Source organism: Scaptodrosophila lebanonensis, unplaced genomic scaffold (genome assembly GCF_003285725.1).
Source record: "Scaptodrosophila lebanonensis strain 11010-0011.00,11010-0021.00 unplaced genomic scaffold, SlebRS2 tig00000053-arrow-pilon, whole genome shotgun sequence".
In the NCBI taxonomy this organism is placed as follows: domain Eukaryota; kingdom Metazoa; phylum Arthropoda; class Insecta; order Diptera; family Drosophilidae; genus Scaptodrosophila; species Scaptodrosophila lebanonensis.
The window spans coordinates 420321-441760 of NW_022060548.1; the positions used below are offsets into that span (position 1 = coordinate 420321).

Below are 21440 nucleotides of genomic sequence, written 5' to 3' on the forward strand. Positions count from 1 at the left end.
TTACTTTTATTCAATTTTATTCACTTGCTCACGCCCATTTAGTAGTTATGTGTGTGTGTTGGTGTTGTGCACATACCAGTATTTTTGTGTGAGAGTTTGTGTAATTAAAAATATATATATTTTTATATTCATATATATATATATATATATATGAGTGTGTATGCTTTACATTCTTTTTGGTAGTTTAAAACATTTGAGGCATTTTGTCCATATTTCAAAATGACTAAAAGACTATGGCTGACAAAAGCAAAGCTATGTTAAACAATTTAAAATGAAATCAACAACTTAAATAATGGATAAAAAGCTTCATGTTTATCAAATATATATAGTATTTGTGTATGTATATATGCGCATATTTTTATGTAAGCCTATGTACGTATATATGTGTATATATATTATGGTATATAGCTTATAAGTGAGAAAAAATACATCCAAAAGTATGTATGTATGTATGAGTTGCACAGTCCTGTCGGTTAATTGCGATTTAGAAATTCGTCTCCTTGAACTCCTTCGATTGCAGCAAAGGCGCAGCAATGCCTCCGCCACCTCCTCCACCACCGTCTCTCTCTTCTGTGCTGGTAGCATTGCCATTCATAGTCGCCTGCTGGCCGCTACCCACAGTGTAAGCCAGCACTGTGGCATGGTCCAGTTTTCCAGGCAGAGCACTGAAGGCGCTGCTATCGACAATTCGCTTCCGTGCGGCTCGATGCTGCATCCGATTGAGCTCCACCTCACGCCTCACTCCATCTGCTCCCGTGGCCAACTTGTAGAAGAGTTCGCGCTGCTCCAAAGTCTTCCTTCGGGCCGACGTGATCATACGCACAAAATCGATGAGCAGATGACAGAGACGGCGGGCCGAGACGCAAGGCGAGAAGGTGCCATTGATGCCGTAGCTGAGTAAATCCTCCAGGCGGTGGAGTGTCAGTGCATGTCGCTGTGGACCTGTAACCAGCGGCAACCCAGATACACTCTTGGGTATGCGCTGTATGGGCGGTGGTGATGAGGCGGCAGTTATGGGCTTTGTGGCCTGAGCGCCAGCTGAGGAGAGACGTCGCGGCTCGATCACAGTCTGGCTGCGCATATATTTGGGTCTGCTGGGCACATTACTCGGCGGACTGCTCGACTTTGGCTGATGGCGTGCGGGACGTGTGGGCGGCGTCGACGGATGGAGGCGGGCATAGATGGCCGAAGCGCTTTTGTTCTGCCGCTTGGGCGCCAAACTACTTCCGTTCAGAGCCGTTGTTGTCTGCAGCTTAACATCTGGAGTCCAGGCCTCGGCGAATTTCCCCACGACGGGATCGAAATTATCGCTGATGCCATCGGAGGTGAGAAAAACGATGTCGCCGCGTTCGATGAAGGTCATAGAGAAGGTCAGATTGCTGAGCTCCGGCTTGTTGCCATCGGCGGGTCCTAGGGCGCCCAAAGCATCGCGCATATCACGCATAGAGCTGATGTCGTGAGAGGCTTGCGTGAACTCACGCACGCCGTGCTGCTTGGAGTACACGTAGCCGAGAGAGTCGCCCACATTGCAGGCGCAGACTACATACTTTTTGCGGTCTCCCCCATCTCCATCGAGGGGCAACACCACCGCAATGGTGAGGGTGGACAGTGCGCCGCCCACCTCCAGTATACATCCATGGCCTTCCCATAAGCTGCGCAGCAGACTTACGAATACCTCCTGTGTGGTCGTGGCCATGCATTCTTGTGCCTGTCCAAATACTGCACGATCCAAGTAATCCAGACAGCCGTGTACGGCAGAGCGGGCCGCCAAACGTGCTCCATCTCCCCAGTTGACACCATCGGCCATTGCCATCGCGGCCGCGTCACCACGCACCACCATCCCATAGCAGTCGGCAATGGGATTGCCCATCGGCTCCTTGGTTAGCATGTTTGTTTCATAGAGGGACACCGAAATGCCGTATGCGGACTCGCATTCCATTTTCCAATTGTGCACCCCGGCCACGACATCTGTGAGTGTGGGCGGGGCTGGAGCTGTGGGTGTGCCATTCTGATTGCTAACGGCCTCCCGGAGCAGACGTTCCGTAGCATTCTCGAGCAGCTCATGTGCTGTGGCATCCTTGCTAGCTGGATCGGGAGAAGTCGTTGTCTCAGTCTTTCCGTTCATTACATTTTTGTTATTCTGATCATTGGAGGCTCGCAAGGGGGCTGGCGAGCGACTGCTGCTCACCATGCTTACCACAATGGTGGTGGCCTTATTGGCCTCCTGCTCCTTGCTACCCCCCACAAGATTCGCAATGCCCGTCTTGGAGTTCTTTCTGGAGCGCATTCCCGCAACTCCTGCGTTCGAACCACCCTTCGCATTGCCCGACGCCTGGTCAGCATTGCTCTGACGTCGCGAACTGCCTGTCCGGGCGAACTTATTGCTCAATCTTTGATTGCTTTGGTTCCCATTTGTTGTGCTGGCGGTGCTTTTGCGCACCTCATAGCAATCGTTCTCCTGCTGAGTGTCTATGAAGTCTATGTCGTCCGCATAGCTGGCACTCAGATGCAGCTTGGAGCGCTTGATGCCTGTCAGACCCTCATCCGGGCCCGTGCAGGCGGCAGTGATGGCACTCGTTCCACCGGCATATCGTCCCAGCTTCAGCACTGGCATCTCCGTCGGACTCTGGCCATTGTAGATCTCTGGTCCGGGCACGAACTGACGTTCCATGCGGCTGTAAGGAGAGCAAGGACAATTTATTGTTAGGGAACTTTAAGTATAATGCAAACAAGAGTCTTATTGCCGACCAGTCCTAAATCCCGATAAATTATTCTATAAAAAATATCTCTTTAATAACTTGTCTTTCTCTTTCCCATAACCTCTTAAACTTAGATAAAGGTTATTGTGCCAATTGTTCCTTATAATATCGGTGCAGTAATTTTAATTTTCCTTCAAATATGACGAGGCATTTCAAAAAAAAATATAAAATTTGCTTGTAATAACGTTATCAACGAAAAAGATTTAATTATGGATTTAATTTTGTGATACGATCTAAATAAATCTTTTTAATATCAAATTTGGTTGGGAACTTAATAAACAGAACAAAAGTTATGTTACAAATGTGATTTTTCTACGGATCGGTCCTATTATCAAATCCGATGCCCTTTTGAATTTTAGTAAATCGTTTCTGGCACACACTTTCTTTGTGAGATACTCGTATGTAGGTAATTTATGCTTACCCCTCCAGATATTTGATTATGAAATTGCCCTCATCATCTTCGTCTGCAGTCACGCGATGTCGTCCAGAGCGGGCCGATCCCTCCCTTGGTTCGGCTATAAAGCTCAATTGACGAAAATACGTGGTGACCTTTTGACGCAACGACGGCATCTTCTGACCGGCAATCTGAAAACGCTGCCGTTCCCGTTGCCTTCTCAATTAAAGTTGCTCTGCGAGCTGACAGCGGTATGAGTCGGGGATGGTGATGGGGATGGGGTTCGGGAACGTAATCTACTGCTGGCTTCTAATTGCAGCCGACTGAGAGCGGCTTGTCGTCGGCGTTCATTCAACTCATCTGCTTTAATTGTTGTGGGAGTCCCGGCAGCTGTTCTTGATGATGCTTTGGATGCTGTTGTTTCTTGTTATTGTCTGCTCGGTCTTTGGTGTATTCTGGTCCAGCTGCTGATTGCACAGAAGATAAAGGGAGAGAGAATTTACACTTTTATTTAATTATCAGTAAATTATACAATTAAATGGCTTCAAGTGAACTCTTAGAACTCAATTGCTGGTCTTGTACTGGCGCTGGAAATGCAAGAATCTAGCAAACAATAAAAGAGTAAATACAGTGAGCATGCAATATAGTACAGCGCATGGCAACATATTTACAATACTCGTGGAGTTCTGCAGCGAATAAATAAACAACAGAATAAACTAATAAAAGCAACTCAGAAAAAACATTAAATTAAAAAACAAATAAATAAATGTCATTTAATGCTATGCATGCTTAATAATGAATAATGTGTCATTTTGCAAAGCACCATTAGGATCGGGCAGCCATTTTGTATTTTGCTTTTGAAACTTGTTCCACCAGTAGAAAAATAGCTAGTTTGCTTACGTATTTGCAATGCACCGTTAGGATTGTGAAGCCATTTTGGTTACAGCTGTTTTTTGTTTACATTCAAAATTCGTTTTGATGGCGCTTTGGTTGTTTACTGCCGCTGAGGCTCGACTGATAGTCTGGCATCACCAATTTCGAAGCGAGACTTGATGAAGCCGTGATTTTGCTGTATAACGGGTTCTCAAACTACTTGGGATATTCTCTGGCAATTTGGCAATTTTTCTCAGAGCTTTTTATCGGATAAAATTATTTATGTACAATGTATTTCTTTAATTATTTTTGTTAATTGTATTTATATCTACTAATTTTTTACTTCCGGCATTATTCTGAATGTTATATTTGGGGTAGTTTTCTTAAATTTGTTGCGTTGTTTATAAATATAAAAGCGACAAACAAGTTGTATATTAATTATAAAGTAAAGAAATTTTTTCAAGCTTCATCAGATTATGTTAAATTGTTCCTAAAGGTTTCATTGGTTTTATATCCTACGATCCTACAAATATTCATAGTACATACATGAGCAATTTAGTTATTAAGATAGATTATTTATAGTACCTGTATGTCGAAAAATTGACTTATTTATTTACTTTTTCTAAAAAGTATGAATACAAATTACATCCAAATAAAGTTAAGATAGAATAAGTTCTACTTTTTCAACTCTAAATGTAATTGAAAAGGTAAAATATTTCGAAGATCCACTATACTATGTAGATATGTATGTATGTATATGAGTACATATGTATGTATTTAAAAGGCCTTGCATTTCCATTTGTTTGCTGGCATTCTGGTCTAATGACAGGATGTGCTTTTAGCTGCTGCCATCAGGCAAGTGCTGGGATAAGGGTGTATGGGGACGATAAACAACAACCACATAATGACCCTGCTCATTATAAAGAAGACCATGAATAGCGCCAAGGCTGGTAACTGACAGCCAGACGTAGAAGCTGACGTGATTCTCACCCCTTTACGTTTCAAATTCTGTCTCTCATTCTAATTTCAAATGCCGCCTTGGCAGACAATACTCTGGGGTTTCATTTTGTCAATACTGTGCTATGATTAATGGTAGCTTGCTTTTTTTTTGTTTTTGACATGAAGTTCCTCAATTTTAAATGTCTTGAAGTTTTCTGCTGAAAAAATGATAGCACATGTGGAATGAATTTGAATGCTTAAGCTGAGTTGAGATGAACTCTCAAGAGTGTAGATTCAAATGAGATTTGAAGGGAAATGATAATCGTGGTTTTAAAGACACCAAATTTTAAAATGATAACAATCGTTAATCATTTAGCTTCGTAGCTTAACCAAAGCAGAAAAAGTTATATACGTGAGAGAACAGTTCTATTCTTATCTATAAAGCCCCATAAAATTACGTCTTATGCTAGAGATCTGTATACTTTGTCTATTGCCTTCCCTATTACAGCTCAGAGGCATTACGAAAACGACATCCGTAAGACTATAAGCAATTAGATTTAACAGTGAGTGCAACAATAATAACTAATCTGCTACAAAAATAACAATAGCAACAAAATTTAAGTGCAAGGCGCTTTTCCTTAAACGAGCAACAAACGATTTATATTAATGATGATAAACAACAATAACAACCACAACAACTTTTGGCTGACAAGCGCAATTAAGTGACGGCTTTGTTGCTTTTATTGTTGACAACATTGCAAAATATTTTCACCATTCCAACAATAAAAAACAAACTACTGAAATATAATTTATGGCAAAGCGTGCGCTTTAAACGACAAATAAAAATATTTGAGTGCTCATTAAAATGACACTTGAAAAGAATGAGCAATAAAATGCATGGGTGAGCCGTTCTCGGCGCTTCTCAAATCGTGACGAATAAAATAGGGAGTGATAATGGGTTGAGGTAGTGGATAGTAGACCCACTAAGTGTAGCAGAGTGCATAATAAAACTAAAGATGACCATTAACTTTGTACCAATTTAACAAGAATTTCAGATTGGTTTGATTCGATCGAGAGTTGAATTTGGAATTTCTTTAAAATTTGAAAATTCAAACTGATAACAATAAAAATGAGCTATAACACATTTCAGCGGAAATTGTTCTTTATTCCGTGGTGAGGAGTTTCTTTTTTAAACGAAATACAGTACTTCCAATAGGTTGACTAACATTCCCAAAAGTAATTGCCCGCAGAAGGTTTAATTGTCGGCGTGGAATCAGTAAAGTAATGTTGACACGGCGTCTGCTAATATAGAGAAATGGCTTTAAATATGGGCAAAAAAATATAGTTCTATTTCGATCCATTTCATTAAGCCCTTTTCCATTCAAATAGTGCCCTCAAATTCGACAAAAGGAGTGAGATCATAAGCAGGAACATAGTGCCTGCTTTTTCATAATTATCAGGTGAAATGAAAGCAATGCTTTCAACTAAAGTCTTGGTTGTATTACACGAGTATATATATTGCGTATATTTAGAATAATAAATTAGTAGCGCACGTGTCGTATACGTAATGTGAGTATCAACAATTATGAGCATTAACAGCAGTTGAATGGCAATGGACACACAATACATTACTTACAACTGGACAATTTGTTAAAGATACACCCACGTACATACTTTCATACACACTTAGATACACTCACATAAACAAACCGAGAGAAAATGGAGCCAAGTACCAAGGCAAGCAGGCAATGCTTTTATATGTCAAGTGATTTTGATTGACGGCGACGTGGACGCATAACTGCGGAAACGGAGACAACACAAATAACCAAACGCCACCAGGTGGCAGCAACAATAACAACAGTAGTGACGGCACTTGAATGAAGAAATGGGAGCAGCTCGATCTACTGTATGCAAAATACTTGTGGTTGATGTTGATGTGAGCTTTTGTGGTCGCCCACCGGGGTGGGGTGCTGCTCGATATTGCTACTCACTCCCATTTCCATTCCCATTCACAATCTCAATTCCAATCGGCTGCAATCTGTGGGCCTCATTGTTGGTGTGGTTGCTGTTGTTGCTGCTGCATTCAAATTGAATTGTTTGCCCTGGAAGTGGGCTTTTTAATCAAAGCATGAGCCATAAGCTGATTGATTGCCATTGCTGTGCGCTTTCAGGTCTTCAAGCGATTTGCAGCATGCGGCATAAGGCATGTGGCATGCTCATGCAGTTGGTTGCGCTCCACTGCCTACACTACGCTGCTCAGACTCGAGTGGGCGGGCAAGCCGCAAGGGGGAGGTGGTGTTGTGGCACGCTCTCTGGGCTGATTTTTCAATTCCTTTGATTTCTATCTTGAAATGAAAATGTTGCTCGCGGCCGCAATTTGGGTTAATTTGATTTTAATGTATGGCCTGTGGAATTTTTTGTTTTCGGGTAGGAGTGGCTTCTTCAAGTTGCATGCAACTCGTTGACTGGGTTGGGCACTCCACTGCATCTGAACTGATAATCAGTGTACATACATATGAATAGCTGGGGCATGATGCGATCGTTTTGGCACCAGTCGCTGACATTACGTGCGAGTTCATTTCGAGGCATTCGCCATGAAATGCCTCAATGTGTGATCTCAATTAGACGATACGTGAAGGCGCATCCAATTGATTGATTGATTCGATTCTTAAGTGTGTGTGAAGTTCAAGGGAAGTTCTATTTGGCCTTGACTTCAGGTATACGCACTTTAATGTGCAGAAGGTGGAAAGAGTGGACGTTAAAGAATATATATATATATATATATATATATATATATATATATATATATATATATATATATATATATATATATATATCTATATATATATCTATATCTATAATATATATATATATATATATATATATATATATATATATATATATATATATATATATATATATAATAGAAGAAGTCTTTAGTGAGGGGAAAGAGAGATCACTTGAGATTAAAAAGTAAAAGTATAGTATAAATTAGAGCATAATACTCGAAAAGTATTGTGCATGGCTTAATTACTAGTGCATCTATTAAGTAGAAAAGGCAGAAAGTTCCTTGTTGGCCTGTAAAGAACAGAAAAGTTGATACGACCTAAAAGCATAAAGGAATCAACATCTCCGACAATCATTTTGTGGAGGAACAGAACAGCAAGAAATAACCTACGGTGAGCTAAAGAAATAATTTTCAATTGATAACTAAAAGTTAAGTTCTTCAATTTCTCAATTAGGTAACGATGATTCTTCCAAAAACATTGAACGGCCACTTTAAATCAGAGAATTGTGGAAGATAAGCCCATATGATGCCAAGAGCCCTTTAAACAAATATGACCGACATCATTTATGTAGAATGAGCCGGTCAGCAATACTATTCTTAAAACCAAAGATCCGTATCAGAATTGTAACAGCTTACTGAGTTCGCTCTCCAGTGGTCGCATTTATCAACTTTTCAGGCAAAAATTTAGTTAATTTTTTCATCTGTCATTGGAAATTTTGATTAGGTTTGATATTAACCGAAGTGCTGTGCCAAGTATTCAGAGCATCAAACATCGTAATTATTATATTATTTCATTTAAAAAGAACTTTTTAAGGGAAAACAAAACCGAATAATTCAAAGTGAAAATAGATTCGAGTTGGTTGACAGCTTTCAATTAATTTAAAATTTTACAAAATACTTGTGAGATGTATATGTATGTACGAAAAACAATGATGATATCTGAGTGAAGAAAATGTGGAAAAGTGTGTTCCAAGCTCGGTCTTAAGACCCGGTACTTTTAAGACTAGAACCTTCAAGCCAATGTTTCTTCCTGAGTGAAGAAGTTGTAGGATAGTTTCTACTATCCTGTAGAAAGAATGCGACATTGTAATCGGTTTTAAATACCGGTACTCTTAAAACAAACTTCTTCAACAAAATTATGTGAACATTATTTTTAATTCAACGGTGCCTTCCAACTATCTATAATGTAGTCTTGCCATGATCAAACAGGTGTAGCGCGTCAACTAAATATATTTTATTATATTATTGTTATAGTGTTTGCAATTCATCCTTCATTTAAAGAGATCACTTACAACTGATATTATTTGATAGCCAACTTAGCTTTTGTTCAAAACACTCATCGTTTCCAATCACTGATTACTGTAATTGAATATTTCTTATTAGCTTGCCACGCTAGCTTTTTATACCCTGTACCCGTAGGGTAAAAAGGGTATATTAGGTTTGTGCAAAGTATGTAACATACAGAAGGAAGCATCTCCGACCCCATAAAGTATATATATTCTGAATCAGCATGACGAGAGAAATCGATCTAGACATGTCCGTCCGTCTGTCCGTCCGTCTGTCCGTCTGGATGAACGCGAGGATCTCAGAAACTATAAAAGCTAGAATAACCAAAGTTGGCATCCAGATTCTCCTAGGTCCGAGTAAGGACGAGTTTATTTTTTTTTTTTTAAATTTTCCCCCCCTTCCCCCGCTACAGAATTTCGTCAATAGCGTCCACATTTCAAATGCTACCTAAACCAAACTTTGCACACATAATTAATATATAATTGTCTACAGTTGTTTAAAATTTTATCCAATTCGGTCAATTCTGAGAAAAGTTATTAGCGAAACAAATTCTCTACAGTACAACCCCCACAAACTGCAGCAACAAGTTCGCTCTTCTTCTTCCTCTTTTTGCCGCTGCTATGGGCGCATATAACTCAGTGACGGAAGTTTACCTGGGTACAGGGTATTACACTGTCGGGCTTGCTCGACTGTAGCGTTCTCTCTTGTTGAGATCTGTGTCAGTCAGTTCGATCACAATATTTTTATCTTCAGCTACTTTACGAGCAAGATTTATGACCCATCCAAAAAGTCACATTCTTGGCATTCAATTTCTCTGTAAATATTCAATTTCCCCTCAAAACAAAATATTACCAGAGCGTGCGCCAAAATCAATCGTCACCCTCACTTCAGCTTCAGTTCATATGAGTGAGGCCCATGAAAACTTTCAACACCCGAACCTAATCAAGCGTGAAAATGTGAACTCATATGCATATAAGTATATATAGTATGGTACATATGTATATGTTTATGTTATATATGTATATGTATGTGCATGTGAGGAGATGGCAACGTGTTGAAATGGAAATTAATGTAAACAACAATTGTAGTCGCTGTTGCTTTTCAGCAGAACTCGGGAAACTAGTGATAGAAAGCAGGCGAGTTCTGGTATTTATATTTAGATGAATGTTTGTTGCGTATGTTTACCAATAAACCAAATGAGTTTACACAGAAGTCGCCGCATTGCAATTCACGAGACGCCTTCACGAACCGAGCGATATGCGACTCTATATATAGGTGGCATCATTATATTTATAGCCCACATGGCACAAATACTCGTAAAGCCGAACAGCCCAGGCAGGCACTCTGCTCACTTATAAGCCGCTTCATAAATAGAGATTTAAAAAAGAGGAAATTATATGCGATACCTGACAGAACAATTCAAGATATATTTTACAGATGAGTCGTTAATTTGTGGTAATATAATTGCCTGTAATTCAGACTTTCACTTCCTCATCTTCCCTCTCTCGCTCTACAATATTAATTATAGTATAGCATTAAAAAGGTGTTAAATATAAATATTGTGTATTGATTTTCATTTACATTTAGCATTGGGATAGCAGTGAATGGTTGTCGTTTTTCTTTCTTATCAAACAATTTCAACAATAAGATTGTCTGATTACATATAATTTTAAACGTTTACGTTTACAATCACAATTGTATTTTGAATTGAATTTACATATTTTTAGGTTTTGTAACGTGTTTGGATAAGTTTTACAAATATCTTAATACTTAAAAATACTAAAAAAAAAACTTAGAAAACAAGATAGCTTTCTCAAGAAATTTCGCAATTTAATAAATAAATAAATAAAAATAAAGTCCATTTCACAGAATTTTTAATAGATTTTCAACAGAGAAATCAAGTCTTTTCATGATTTTTTTTAGTTTTCGTATTGATTAGACTCAATTTTTCGGTTTTGTAACGATTTTCTATAAACTTAGCGAACGAAAATGGGGTTCAATAAGAAATTATATAGCTTTCGCAAACATCCACCCAACTAGTTTTTCCACATATTTTATTTGTTTGGCTGTGAAAAGGCAAAGGATATGAACTTTAATAAGGAAACAAAGTGGAACCACAGAATTTTTATTGAGTTATATCACAAGCCAAAAGCTAATTTGTTAAGCAACATATTGTTTCCGAAAGTGTATTCAGAAAACGTTGTCTGTAAGGCATTCCAGCCAAACGGAAAATAAACAAAAGTCGATTCATAATTTATAAACATATTTCCTTTTATTTAGGTAGTGGAAATACAAAGCTTTTGAATTTCTCTAGCTAATATCACTTGAAGGGTGAATGTTTGTCTTTGGCTTTGATTTGTTTCAATCTGCCAATTCGATTGAAAGATTTATATGCCAACTGGCGTCTTTAGCTTTCTGCCTCAGTTTTCGGTAGGAAAACAAACAAGTTCTCTGCAGCTAATGAGGCACGATGGTGTTTGTTGTGTTTAAGTTAATTAGCCGTTGATACTGTTGGAGGCAGACAGCGTGGAGGCTGCATAAATACCCGCCCGGGGCTCGAGTGTCAACAGATAAGAAGAAAGGACGCGACTCAAGGTTCTGCACAGAATCTGCAACCAAACGTATCTGCAACTAGTTGCACACACACGATTTGAAAAGAGTTGGAATACTCGACAACCTTGTGTGGCACAATTTGTGGAAGCTAGACTTCGTCTATTTAACTCTTGATGTGTTTGCTTTCTGCATATTAAAGAAGTGTTTATTTTACGAGTATGTCTGTCGAATGAAAAGAAACGTGCTGAAGAAATGTAAACGAGGGGCGGGGAGGGAGCGACGTTTTGTTGGCTGCTTCTTTACATGTTTTAGTTGCACTTGATAAATTTCTCCTCATTGAAAACGACAACGTTGACAAGTCACTGAAAGATTATGTGGCAAGCTCGCATGTTAATTCCAGTCTGCCACATGTGTGTGTGTGTTTGTCTATATTCGCGGCGTATTGGTGTGTGTGTGTTTTACACAAATCAAAAGCTGCTCATAGAGCGGAAAAACTGTTTCCATTGTTCTAAAACAAAAAGTTGTTGTGAAAGTGAAATGCAAAAGTTGAACTGTTGCGATGAGTATTTGGAAATGCAAAGCTTAACTTCAGTTTATTGACAAAGTTGAAGGCCATAAACAATGATATTCTCTTTAGTTTCTCTGCAGACCTTCGAATATAAACAACACTAAAGCGTAGTAAACATTTGTTCACACAATTTTAAAACGAATTAAAAGCAATAGGGATTTTATGCTAAAAAGTTGTCTGATTGAGCAAACTTCTTTGGAATTATGACCATTTTAATAGCCTGTACCCAAAAGGTGAAAGGGTATACTACAAGTAGTTTTTTGCGAATGTATGCAACGGGGAGAAGGAGGCGTGGCAGACCCCCAAAAGTATATATATATTATTGATCAGGATGATAAGACGCGTCGATATAGCCATGACTGTCAGTCCGTCTGTATGAACGCAAGCATCTCAGAAAGTATAAGAGCTAGAATAACCAAACTTGGTATGCAGATTCTCTCACGCCCGAGAAAGGGCAAGTTTGTTCATTTTTCCCGATGCACCCCCCACATTCTTGGAATTTTAAACTAAAATTTGGTAGTCACATCCAGTTAGTGATTATATATCCGTATCCCAAGTTTATTATTATGATAGGTTGATGTTGAAAGAAAGTTATAGCCATACATATAACGATGCCAAAGCTCTGTTCGCAGCTGTATTTGTTGCTGCTTTGACATAATTATGTAATGCACACATACATATGTACAAGTACACAAACACACATAGACACGATTCTGATGTAAATGTATGTATGCATGTATGGAATATTTTATATTTGATTTAATTAATAATTACAGGGTATTTAAGAGTTCAGCCTGCTTTAGCATTCCTTTCTTGTTTAAATCAAATAACATGCAACTGCAAATTTTTAGCTTTAATATTTCCACAACAACTTCTAAAGCTTCTGGCCTTAATTGTTCTTCTTAACTCATTACCTCTCCCACATACTATATCTTTTAATTAATTGCAGCAATGACAAGAAAAATATGTGTGCAGGTGTTGTCTCTAGAGTCTAGACCCCCTCCCCCTCCCCCCATCGACAAAACATCTGTTGGCTGCATTAATAATGCAACGCCTTAGGCTGTCGCCGTCTTAGTCTTTTTGGCTTGTCCGGTTGCGTTTTGAAAGCCGCAAAGAGCCTGAGGTTTCATTAAAATCTCCTAATTAAAATTTGTCACAATAGAAGTCGCACTCACACTCACACACACACCAATCAGGAACGTCAATAGGGAGCGAGACAAAAGAGTTCTTTCACCTCAAAAGTGGGCGTGGCATTTGCGTGCTGGGAGGCAGTCGCCAACAAACGAGCGAGCGAACGAACGAACAGCTTCAGCGACCCCAGTGCGTTGTTTAAATTGCCATTTAATTGGCATTTGAGTGTTGGCGGTGGCTCTGGCTCTGGGGCTGTGTGGTGCGTGGTGCATGGTTGCGCCGCCACCACAGCTTGTAAAGCAGGAACAATTTTACATGCATTGGCACTTCCTGCGTGGACTGAACGCAAAAACCAATTTGCATTAATGCCAGATACTCCTGCCCCTCGACTCCCCCCACCACAATTGACCACTAGCTACTAGATGGGGCGGTGGGACGATGGAATTGGACGGATTTGTGCCGAAACTGAAAGTGCGGCAAATGTATGGAACAGAGTTTCCGAGCATTCGAGCAAAACATGTGAGCGTCGTAGAAACAAAACAGGTTCTGATAATAGCTTTCAATGGAGTGGGGGAAGGAAGGAAAGAAACATTTTTGTTCTTACTGTGTCAGAAGTGCACTTTCACATGCAATGCTCCCAAGACGTGCAACTTTTGTGATATTGCTCCGTAATGACACATTCATTTTACTTTTACATTTAGGTGGCTGGTGGCTGGTTGCTGGGTGGAAGGGCGTCCATCTAAGGGCCCCCCATCTAAGGGCGCATAAATATGTATTCACGCCACCCTTGGGGCCCACAACTACCACAGCTCGCAATTGCAGGCCCATTTCCGCTTGCATGTTCACTATGCCTTGAGTTCGTTTTTGAGGTCATTCTCGCAATGCGCTCCACTTGGCCCCGTTTCCGTGGCGCGTTGGGGGCCACCAATAAAAACCTATGTACAACATGGCAACATACAATATAAATTTATGGGGCAGAAGGGAGAGAAGATTTGTGGGGTGCGGTCCAAGTGTACTTGACTAAGCATTAGTTTGGGAATACATATGCTTTGTGAACGATATGGAAGGATGGCAGGCACAACAAATAATAATAACGCTTAAGCCGAATGTTATGTCCTTAATGCTTTAATTATTATTATTATGGTGTCACATTTGTGGGCGAAATGTCCTTAAATTTCTGCCTATACTGAAAACGTTTTTTTGGTTGTTTAATTCTTGTAAGCTGCTGTTCGGACGTCACATTATCAAATGCATCCTGAGGGATACATCTAGATTGGAAGTAATAGATTTAAATGATGCTTTGACAATAGTCGAATAGTTACCAACTACCTCTAAATTCCACGCTAGTTGATTTAAAGCTGTCAGATATCAATGCCCAAGAACTTGGGGTCTTCACCTTAAAACTGTAGCTAATATTAATTAACGTTCAATTGGTCTAATAAATAATGTCAAACCTCTGATTGGAACTCTTAAAACGAACATTTAGGATCATGTCAGAGTCTAGTCCTCTCTTTTTAGAATTAGAAACCTGAAATCTCCAATAGAAGTGTAGTCATTCTACCAATTCAGTGGCTATTCCAGGCCTCGTTTAATTGATGGACCTTGAAATATTTAAATATGTGGAAATTCTGTACAAATCTAGTACTAACACGTTTAGGTGCCGTCTAGCTTGTACTCGTAAATTGAAACTTTACATGCCAGGCGGCCAGTAGGCAGCTGTCACCGATAAATATAAACGAGCACATGTCCAACAAATCCTACATGAATACATTAAATTTGAATGTGTGTAGTACGAGTAGAATTTTCTTTGGCTTCCACATGGCCTGGTGGGTTTGGCCCAAGGCTTGTCAGGCATATTAATGAGCGCTGGTCACAGCGGTAATGGCGGCAACTCCATGCAAATTCTTCTGCAGACAGCACTCGTCGAGGCGAGTGGGAGGATTGAAAGGAAATGCGACGCCAACGACACAGAGTTAAAAAATCCAGTAATGGCAAAATAAGTTAAATATTAATTTAATGTTAACAAAGGCAGAGACAAAGCATTCCGCCAGACAGTGCTGAATTTTTTAATCTCATTATGCGGGACTTGTATTTGCTTTCCTTTTTGCATTACAAAGTATTTGAGGGCATCTACTCGTACTTAATCATTTATAGTTCATGGAAAATTAACTAATTAAAATCATACCAATTGCTTTCATAATTGACAACAATTTGAGAAACAGTAATTTGAAATAGCTTAATAGAAAGGCAGAGCTTTGAGAGGTAAGCTTGAAAAAATTGACTATTGATTCAGCGTTCCAGTTCCAAAAAGTCAAGTAATTTTTGTTTAAATGTCTTCAACTGCTCATCGGTCCCCTTTTTAGGAAAATAAACTTTTATTCATTGATCGTTCCTATGGCAGCTTTAAAATATATTGCAGAGATTTTAATAAAGCTTCAGATTGTGGTAAAACGTATAAATACCAAGTTTTGTCATAAATAAAAAAGTTTTTGGGAGTTTGTTTGAATTTTCTACCGTTCGCTAGTATAGTAGCTATAATATAATAATAATAATAATATAATAATATAATATTCAATCAAACTTCAAATCATGTTAATGGGCTGCATGAAAAATATGAATGCCACATTTGTTTAAGATATCTTCACAAAGTAAAAATGTTTTTCTACTAAGCGGGATTTGTGTGCATAGCATTCCTATGACTATATAAAACGAGGCTATATACTTTTTAAGGAAACTAATATTGCTCCTGTCCCTAGCTGTTAGGGTTCAAAAGGTGTCGTCGTTCATACGGACGAACAAACGGAAGGACAAGTCGACAACCATTTGTCTCATCAAGCTGATCATAAACATGTTTACATGCCGCGCCTCCTCTTGGCTGCTCAATTCAGACTTCTTAGTAAGCCGTTCCCCCTATAGGTTGACATGCTATATAGTGTAACAAAAGCAACCGCAATGACTGTTGGCATATCAAATCAAAAGAAGTCAAGGCCCGGGCCAAAGACTTGCGACAAACAAAGACACCAGACAATAACGGCCGAAACAAAAACAACAACAACTCTACCGCCACTGTCAGTAATTGAGGAAAAAAAACAGACCACAACATACAGTGGTTAAAAACTCTCAGTATAAGTGGTCGAAAGAAACAAGTCTAATCAGTTTTAAACTAGACACCAGCCCTTGTTGCGTGACGATATCCCAAAGGGAATAATAATTTTAACAACAATTATCAATACCTTATATTTTCATTATCATTTTTTTTTGTATAATATCTTAAGCTCTTATATTATTTTATAGTACTATTTTGTGATTTATCTTAATCACAAATATTACTGAAACATCTTTAGAAATGACTAATCAGTGCCATTCAACAGAAATTCATCAGCAATCACAAATTATGAATATATAATTGTTAACCGGAAATATCTAATAAATGGTTGCAACGCCACCCATCAAAAAAAAAACTTTGGATTAGAAATCTTTAAAAAATACTATCTCTGTACAAATTTGACAAATGATTCCAGCCCTTAAACTCAAAAGCAAACGGGCATTCTCACATCGACAGCTCTGTTTGTCGATAAATAAATAAATAAATACAAAAATTCAAAATACTACCAAATCCATATAACATGGTAGAACTCGGAAACGGACACATGACCTATGTGTTCTTTCCTTCATCTAATACACAACATTCTTATAATAGGCATTTTGTCGGACTAAAAGACTTCAGATAATTTAAAGGCAATTAGTATTTATTTTGTAAATTAAATAAAGTTTCGCTTTTATAACAAAAATGACACTATACTGACAATAGCTAGAGCTAAAATTCTGTTCAGCTAATTCGATAATAGACACCACTGTGCAACTTTGTCCTTCTGTGCTTCTGTTATCGCCCACCTCCCGCTCTTTGCCGTCTGTTGGGTGTCAAATGGCTGCCCACTGACGTCGTTTAATTCGGTCAACGTGAACATCGAACGGCCTGCTTCCAGGTGTTGCTCTGGCAGCAATTGTTGTTATTGTTGGTGGGATGTCAGTTTCAATGTCGTCGTCATCGTCGTCGGCATCGGCGTCTTGGTGGCCAGTTGTTGGGGTTAAGTGGCTGACTGTCCCGTGCGATTTGTCTCTGGTTGCCTAGACTAGACGCTGTGCTTTAATTTGCATTTCATTTCGTTTTGTGGCCAACGCTCTTGGCCAGCTTAGTCATAGCGCCGGCATCGAAATCGCCAACATATCACATGGCTGACTAATCATTCGGTCGTGCGCGTGCTTAGACACCCGAATCTTGGGGAAAGGGGACTACATACATACTGGGCACTAGGTAGTGGGCAACCACCCCCACGCGCATTCATTGAACTTTTAAGCATTTTCGCTTTGCTTTTAATTCCTTCGATGTTTCTCATTAATCTAAAATTGGCAAATTTTGGCTGAAGGTCTTCTTATTGGTGTTGTTTGTGTGCATGTGTGTGATCAAAGCGAGTTCTATAAATGTTACAAATTGGTTTTAATGAACTGGAAAATTTGCAGCTGTGGTTAAGTCGGGGCTGAGTGTCTGAGCTTGAGGTTGAGGTCTTTCAAATGCTGGCAGATGTATAGTTAATTAGCCTTAAAAACGATACAGAAAATAATGCAAAGTGATTTCGAATACAATATGTTGTAATCTCCTCGGCTTATTGGACTTAATGATCGACAAAAAATTAGTTTTCGGACTTCTTAGTCATCGAAATGGTTCATATTTAATATTCTGAAACAAATTTTCGATTTGTAGAAAAAACTACTTTAACAGATTTCCATTCTTCTTTATTGTTATAAAAATAGTTTCATTCTTCATACATATATAGAAATGATTTAGCAATGAAGCTCTTTTCATTGATTTTTCAAGCCAATTTGTTATGACTTCATCAAGTAATCTAAATAGACACAGTTTCTAAGAATCTTTGAAAAGCGATACAAGAAATGTGTAATGTTAATAAAAGTTACTTGTTAAACTTTTTCATTTCTCAGTGCAATACTATACGCCTCTAAACGTTTCATCTAACTCTATCTTTATTACCATAATTTTGTGGCACTTCGGATGAAATTCACTTTCCGTTGTAGCCATGAACAGAAATATGATGCCAATCCAAGTACTACGTGCTCTCAATCAAATAAGTAGTAATGTAATATACGAACTGTTTCCGGCCATACCCAACAAATGGCATTGCCCATAAAAAGTTAAGTAAACGCATCAAAATACACAAAGTTCCAGCAGAAAATCAAATAAGGATAATGCGTTGGGAATGAACTGTCCCTACCGACTGGCAAAACAAACAAACCAAAAGCGAATGTTGGATTGAGACTGCACTCGAACCCACAAACCGAGAGGGGGAGGAGCAGTCATAAAACGATGGCGAGACAACAAAGGGTAGTCAGTTGGCCGAGAGTTGGAGTCAAGGTGGCGGGGAGGTAGCGGGCTGCAAAAAGTGCGGGTTGTTTGCCAGACGGAGCAACTTTATGCAGCATCCCCCATTGGGCAACCACCAGACGAGCTTCGTCTGTCGACTTGGCAACCACCTCAGACTCCTTTGCAATTTTTTTTCGACATAATGTACATGCATAGTTCAAAGTTAGTTGCTGGCGACAGAGACTCCGATGGCGTCTGCTGTGCTCAGGAATTCTTGGCTAGCAAGCGAAAGTGATTGAATTCCAGCAAAGCTGGCGCCACTCTCTCAATAGTTGGTTGGAACATGTATGGAAAGAATTTGTTATTGCATGAGTGTTGCTTATTGAAAACTTTGTGGTAAGTGTGTGTATGTCGACTGAAGTTAAAGTCCTCAAAATAATTGATTTAGTTATATAAAGAAACGAAACTTTGATTTGGGCGACAAGGGTTAAGCGTGAATTGAATGGCGCATTGAACTTAAAGACAGTAGTTTTTAATTTATTGTCAAAATCTAGCTTTATTCGTAGGGAATATAACGTATGAGCAGGAAGAGAATTTTTACTGGAGAGATTATATTTAATTTTCTTTACAATGTTTGCACTATTTCTCTGAAACTTTAATACCCCATGGTCGTCGTGAAAGTTCTCTCTTTATTAATGACGGATTTATACAGAACATTAAGCAGTTCTTAAGGTCTGTTTTGTTAAATTAGAAAATATGTTTATAACATAGCTTGATAAGAAATGTTAAACAAATTGTTTTTAAATAACAACAAAACAAAAATAACACAGAACCATTAACATAAAATAATAAAAATTCAAGGGAGCATGCTAATTAATAAATTCTTTCGACACCAAATTAATGTCGGGAAATTATTTTAATAGTAGTGGAGAGCTTCTTTCGACTCAATTTACCTCTGCAATAGTAAATATTTGTTTCCATTTCAGAAAAGTCTTTTTGGCTCGATAGTTAATTAATATCAAAACTGAGCCAAGATATAACATCGGATCGGAGCGGCAAACGAAGCCCAACCAAGCGTTAATCTTTAAGAAGTCCCTAATCTTTAAGACAACCCCATGAAAAGTCTTCTTCTGCGTTTCTGAGCCAACACATTTTGTCCAAACCATACCACATTCAATTCACAATGCATTTCCTCTTGATTTCCGCTCGACATTTGCCACATTTTGCGCATTCTGAGCACCAGAGTGGAGGAAAACGCAAAGAACCCTCCTGAACTGCTGCTTTCGTCAACCCACTATTGCGCTGAACGAGCCATATATTTTTTTAGAGGTGTCTTACCCTAAATCGATTTTCTTGCATGTCGTCGACGACGTGCTCCTTTTATCCTTGGAGCGTGTGCAGGCTTTTGCCACGCGACTTCCTCGTCATAGTCATCAGCATAACATGGCTTGGCGTTGGCAGAGTCTATCAGAATTGCCTGCTGCTGCATTTGAAATTGCAAAATGTGCCGTTATGCGCAATAACAAAAACAAAATAACAACAATAGTGAAATTTTGAGACTGCTGCAAAAAGTTGGCGTCAATCGACGTCTAGAGCCTGAAGTCTGGCATATGGCGTTTTAAGTGCCAAAGTTTGTTTTATTGGTAAACTGTGAAATTGCATTGTATTTGAAACTGTGGAAATGGCGTCGATCCAAAAATGAATGAAAAACCAGTGGGGAGAAAAACATGCATGTTTAATTGCCTGTCATGGAGAGCACGATAAGAAAAATGCAAAATGGAACGAATATACATACATTCATACATATGTACATAAATAGAAGGGGCGATAAGACATGCGGAAATTCAAAGAAATTGCTTCATTTGCGAGTCAAATTATCACATTGTTTTGCATATTACTTAGACGCATTTAGCATTATTAACACACTTTCGTCATAAAAATATACAGTATTCGCAAAACCGGTTCTTTCCAATACACACAATGGATATTGTTGTTGTTATTGTTTGTAAGCTTTTAAAGCTGCGAAGCCAGCTGGGAGATGAAGATTGCAGCTGCCCAGCAGGTGGAACAACACCAAAAACAAACCAACTACAACCCGTTATGTTCGTTGTTGTTATTGCATCCCAAAAAAATAAGCAAGAAACACAGCGATAAGAGTAACAATAAAAATGTAGAGCCGCAGATAAAAGAAACACACAAGACAAAAATACAAAAACTGTGGAGCAAAGCAAACTGCGACAAAAACAAACAGAGCCCAGCACCAAAAATCAATAATAAAGGACACAAAAGCAACAGCATAAAGAACTTACTTACAATTATGTTTGTTGGTGTTGTATACCTATGTAGGTGGTGTGTTGTTATTCTTTTCTTTCTTTAATGCGCTCTTTTACATATGTTGGCGCCACACGCTGGTGTTAGGCGAAGAGGGAAGCAACAACAGCGGTGGGTGTGTGTATAAATATTTGACGACACGACATTAACGGAGGGTTGTTTCATTAGAATTTGTCGTTATTTTGCTATACGACGGTTTTGAAAAAAGGCTGTGCACTTGTTCTTGCGCGTATTTCTATTCCTGTATTCTACCGACAATAATACATTTAAATTGTATGAAATCACTAACGTTAAAACCAAGTCGCTCGCATGCGTTACGCACATCCGTTCGCCTCAAAACTCGCACAGCTTTTGATTTCTTCAGCTGGCCGGGCTGCCAACGTCATGCAAACGGAACAGTATCGCCACAGTCGATTGTTGAAATCGATAATTGTATAGAC

At 38.9% G+C, this 21440-nt stretch overlaps 1 protein-coding gene across 4 annotated transcripts; it reads right to left on the reverse strand.

The window, feature by feature from the left end:
* Positions 1-219: 219 nt before the first annotated feature.
* Positions 220-21331, reverse strand: LOC115623427 (PP2C-like domain-containing protein CG9801). Of its 4 annotated transcripts, none has more exons than XM_030517755.1 (3): positions 20983-21331; positions 3181-3617; positions 220-2675 (listed from the first exon to the last, which is right to left on the reverse strand). In XM_030517755.1, exons 2-3 carry the CDS (start codon positions 3327-3329, stop codon positions 485-487), a joined length of 2340 nt encoding a protein of 779 aa, XP_030373615.1. In that variant the 5' UTR covers positions 3330-3617; positions 20983-21331; the 3' UTR covers positions 220-484. The 4 variants fall into 4 exon arrangements, with proteins under 4 accessions (XP_030373615.1, XP_030373614.1, XP_030373616.1 ...); XM_030517754.1 differs by having other exon boundaries at positions 3181-3620; XM_030517756.1 differs by having other exon boundaries at positions 20979-21331.
* Between the last annotated feature and the right edge of the window lie 109 nt (positions 21332-21440).

Coding starts and splice junctions, on each gene's coding strand:
- LOC115623427 (XM_030517755.1), bottom strand. CDS start 3,329: ATGCCGTCGTTGCGTCAAAAGGTCACCACGTATTTTCGTCAATTGAGC. Junction 2,676..3,180: donor ATAATCAAATATCTGGAGGG/GTAAGCATAAAT, acceptor CTCTCCTTACAG/CCGCATGGAACGTCAGTTCG.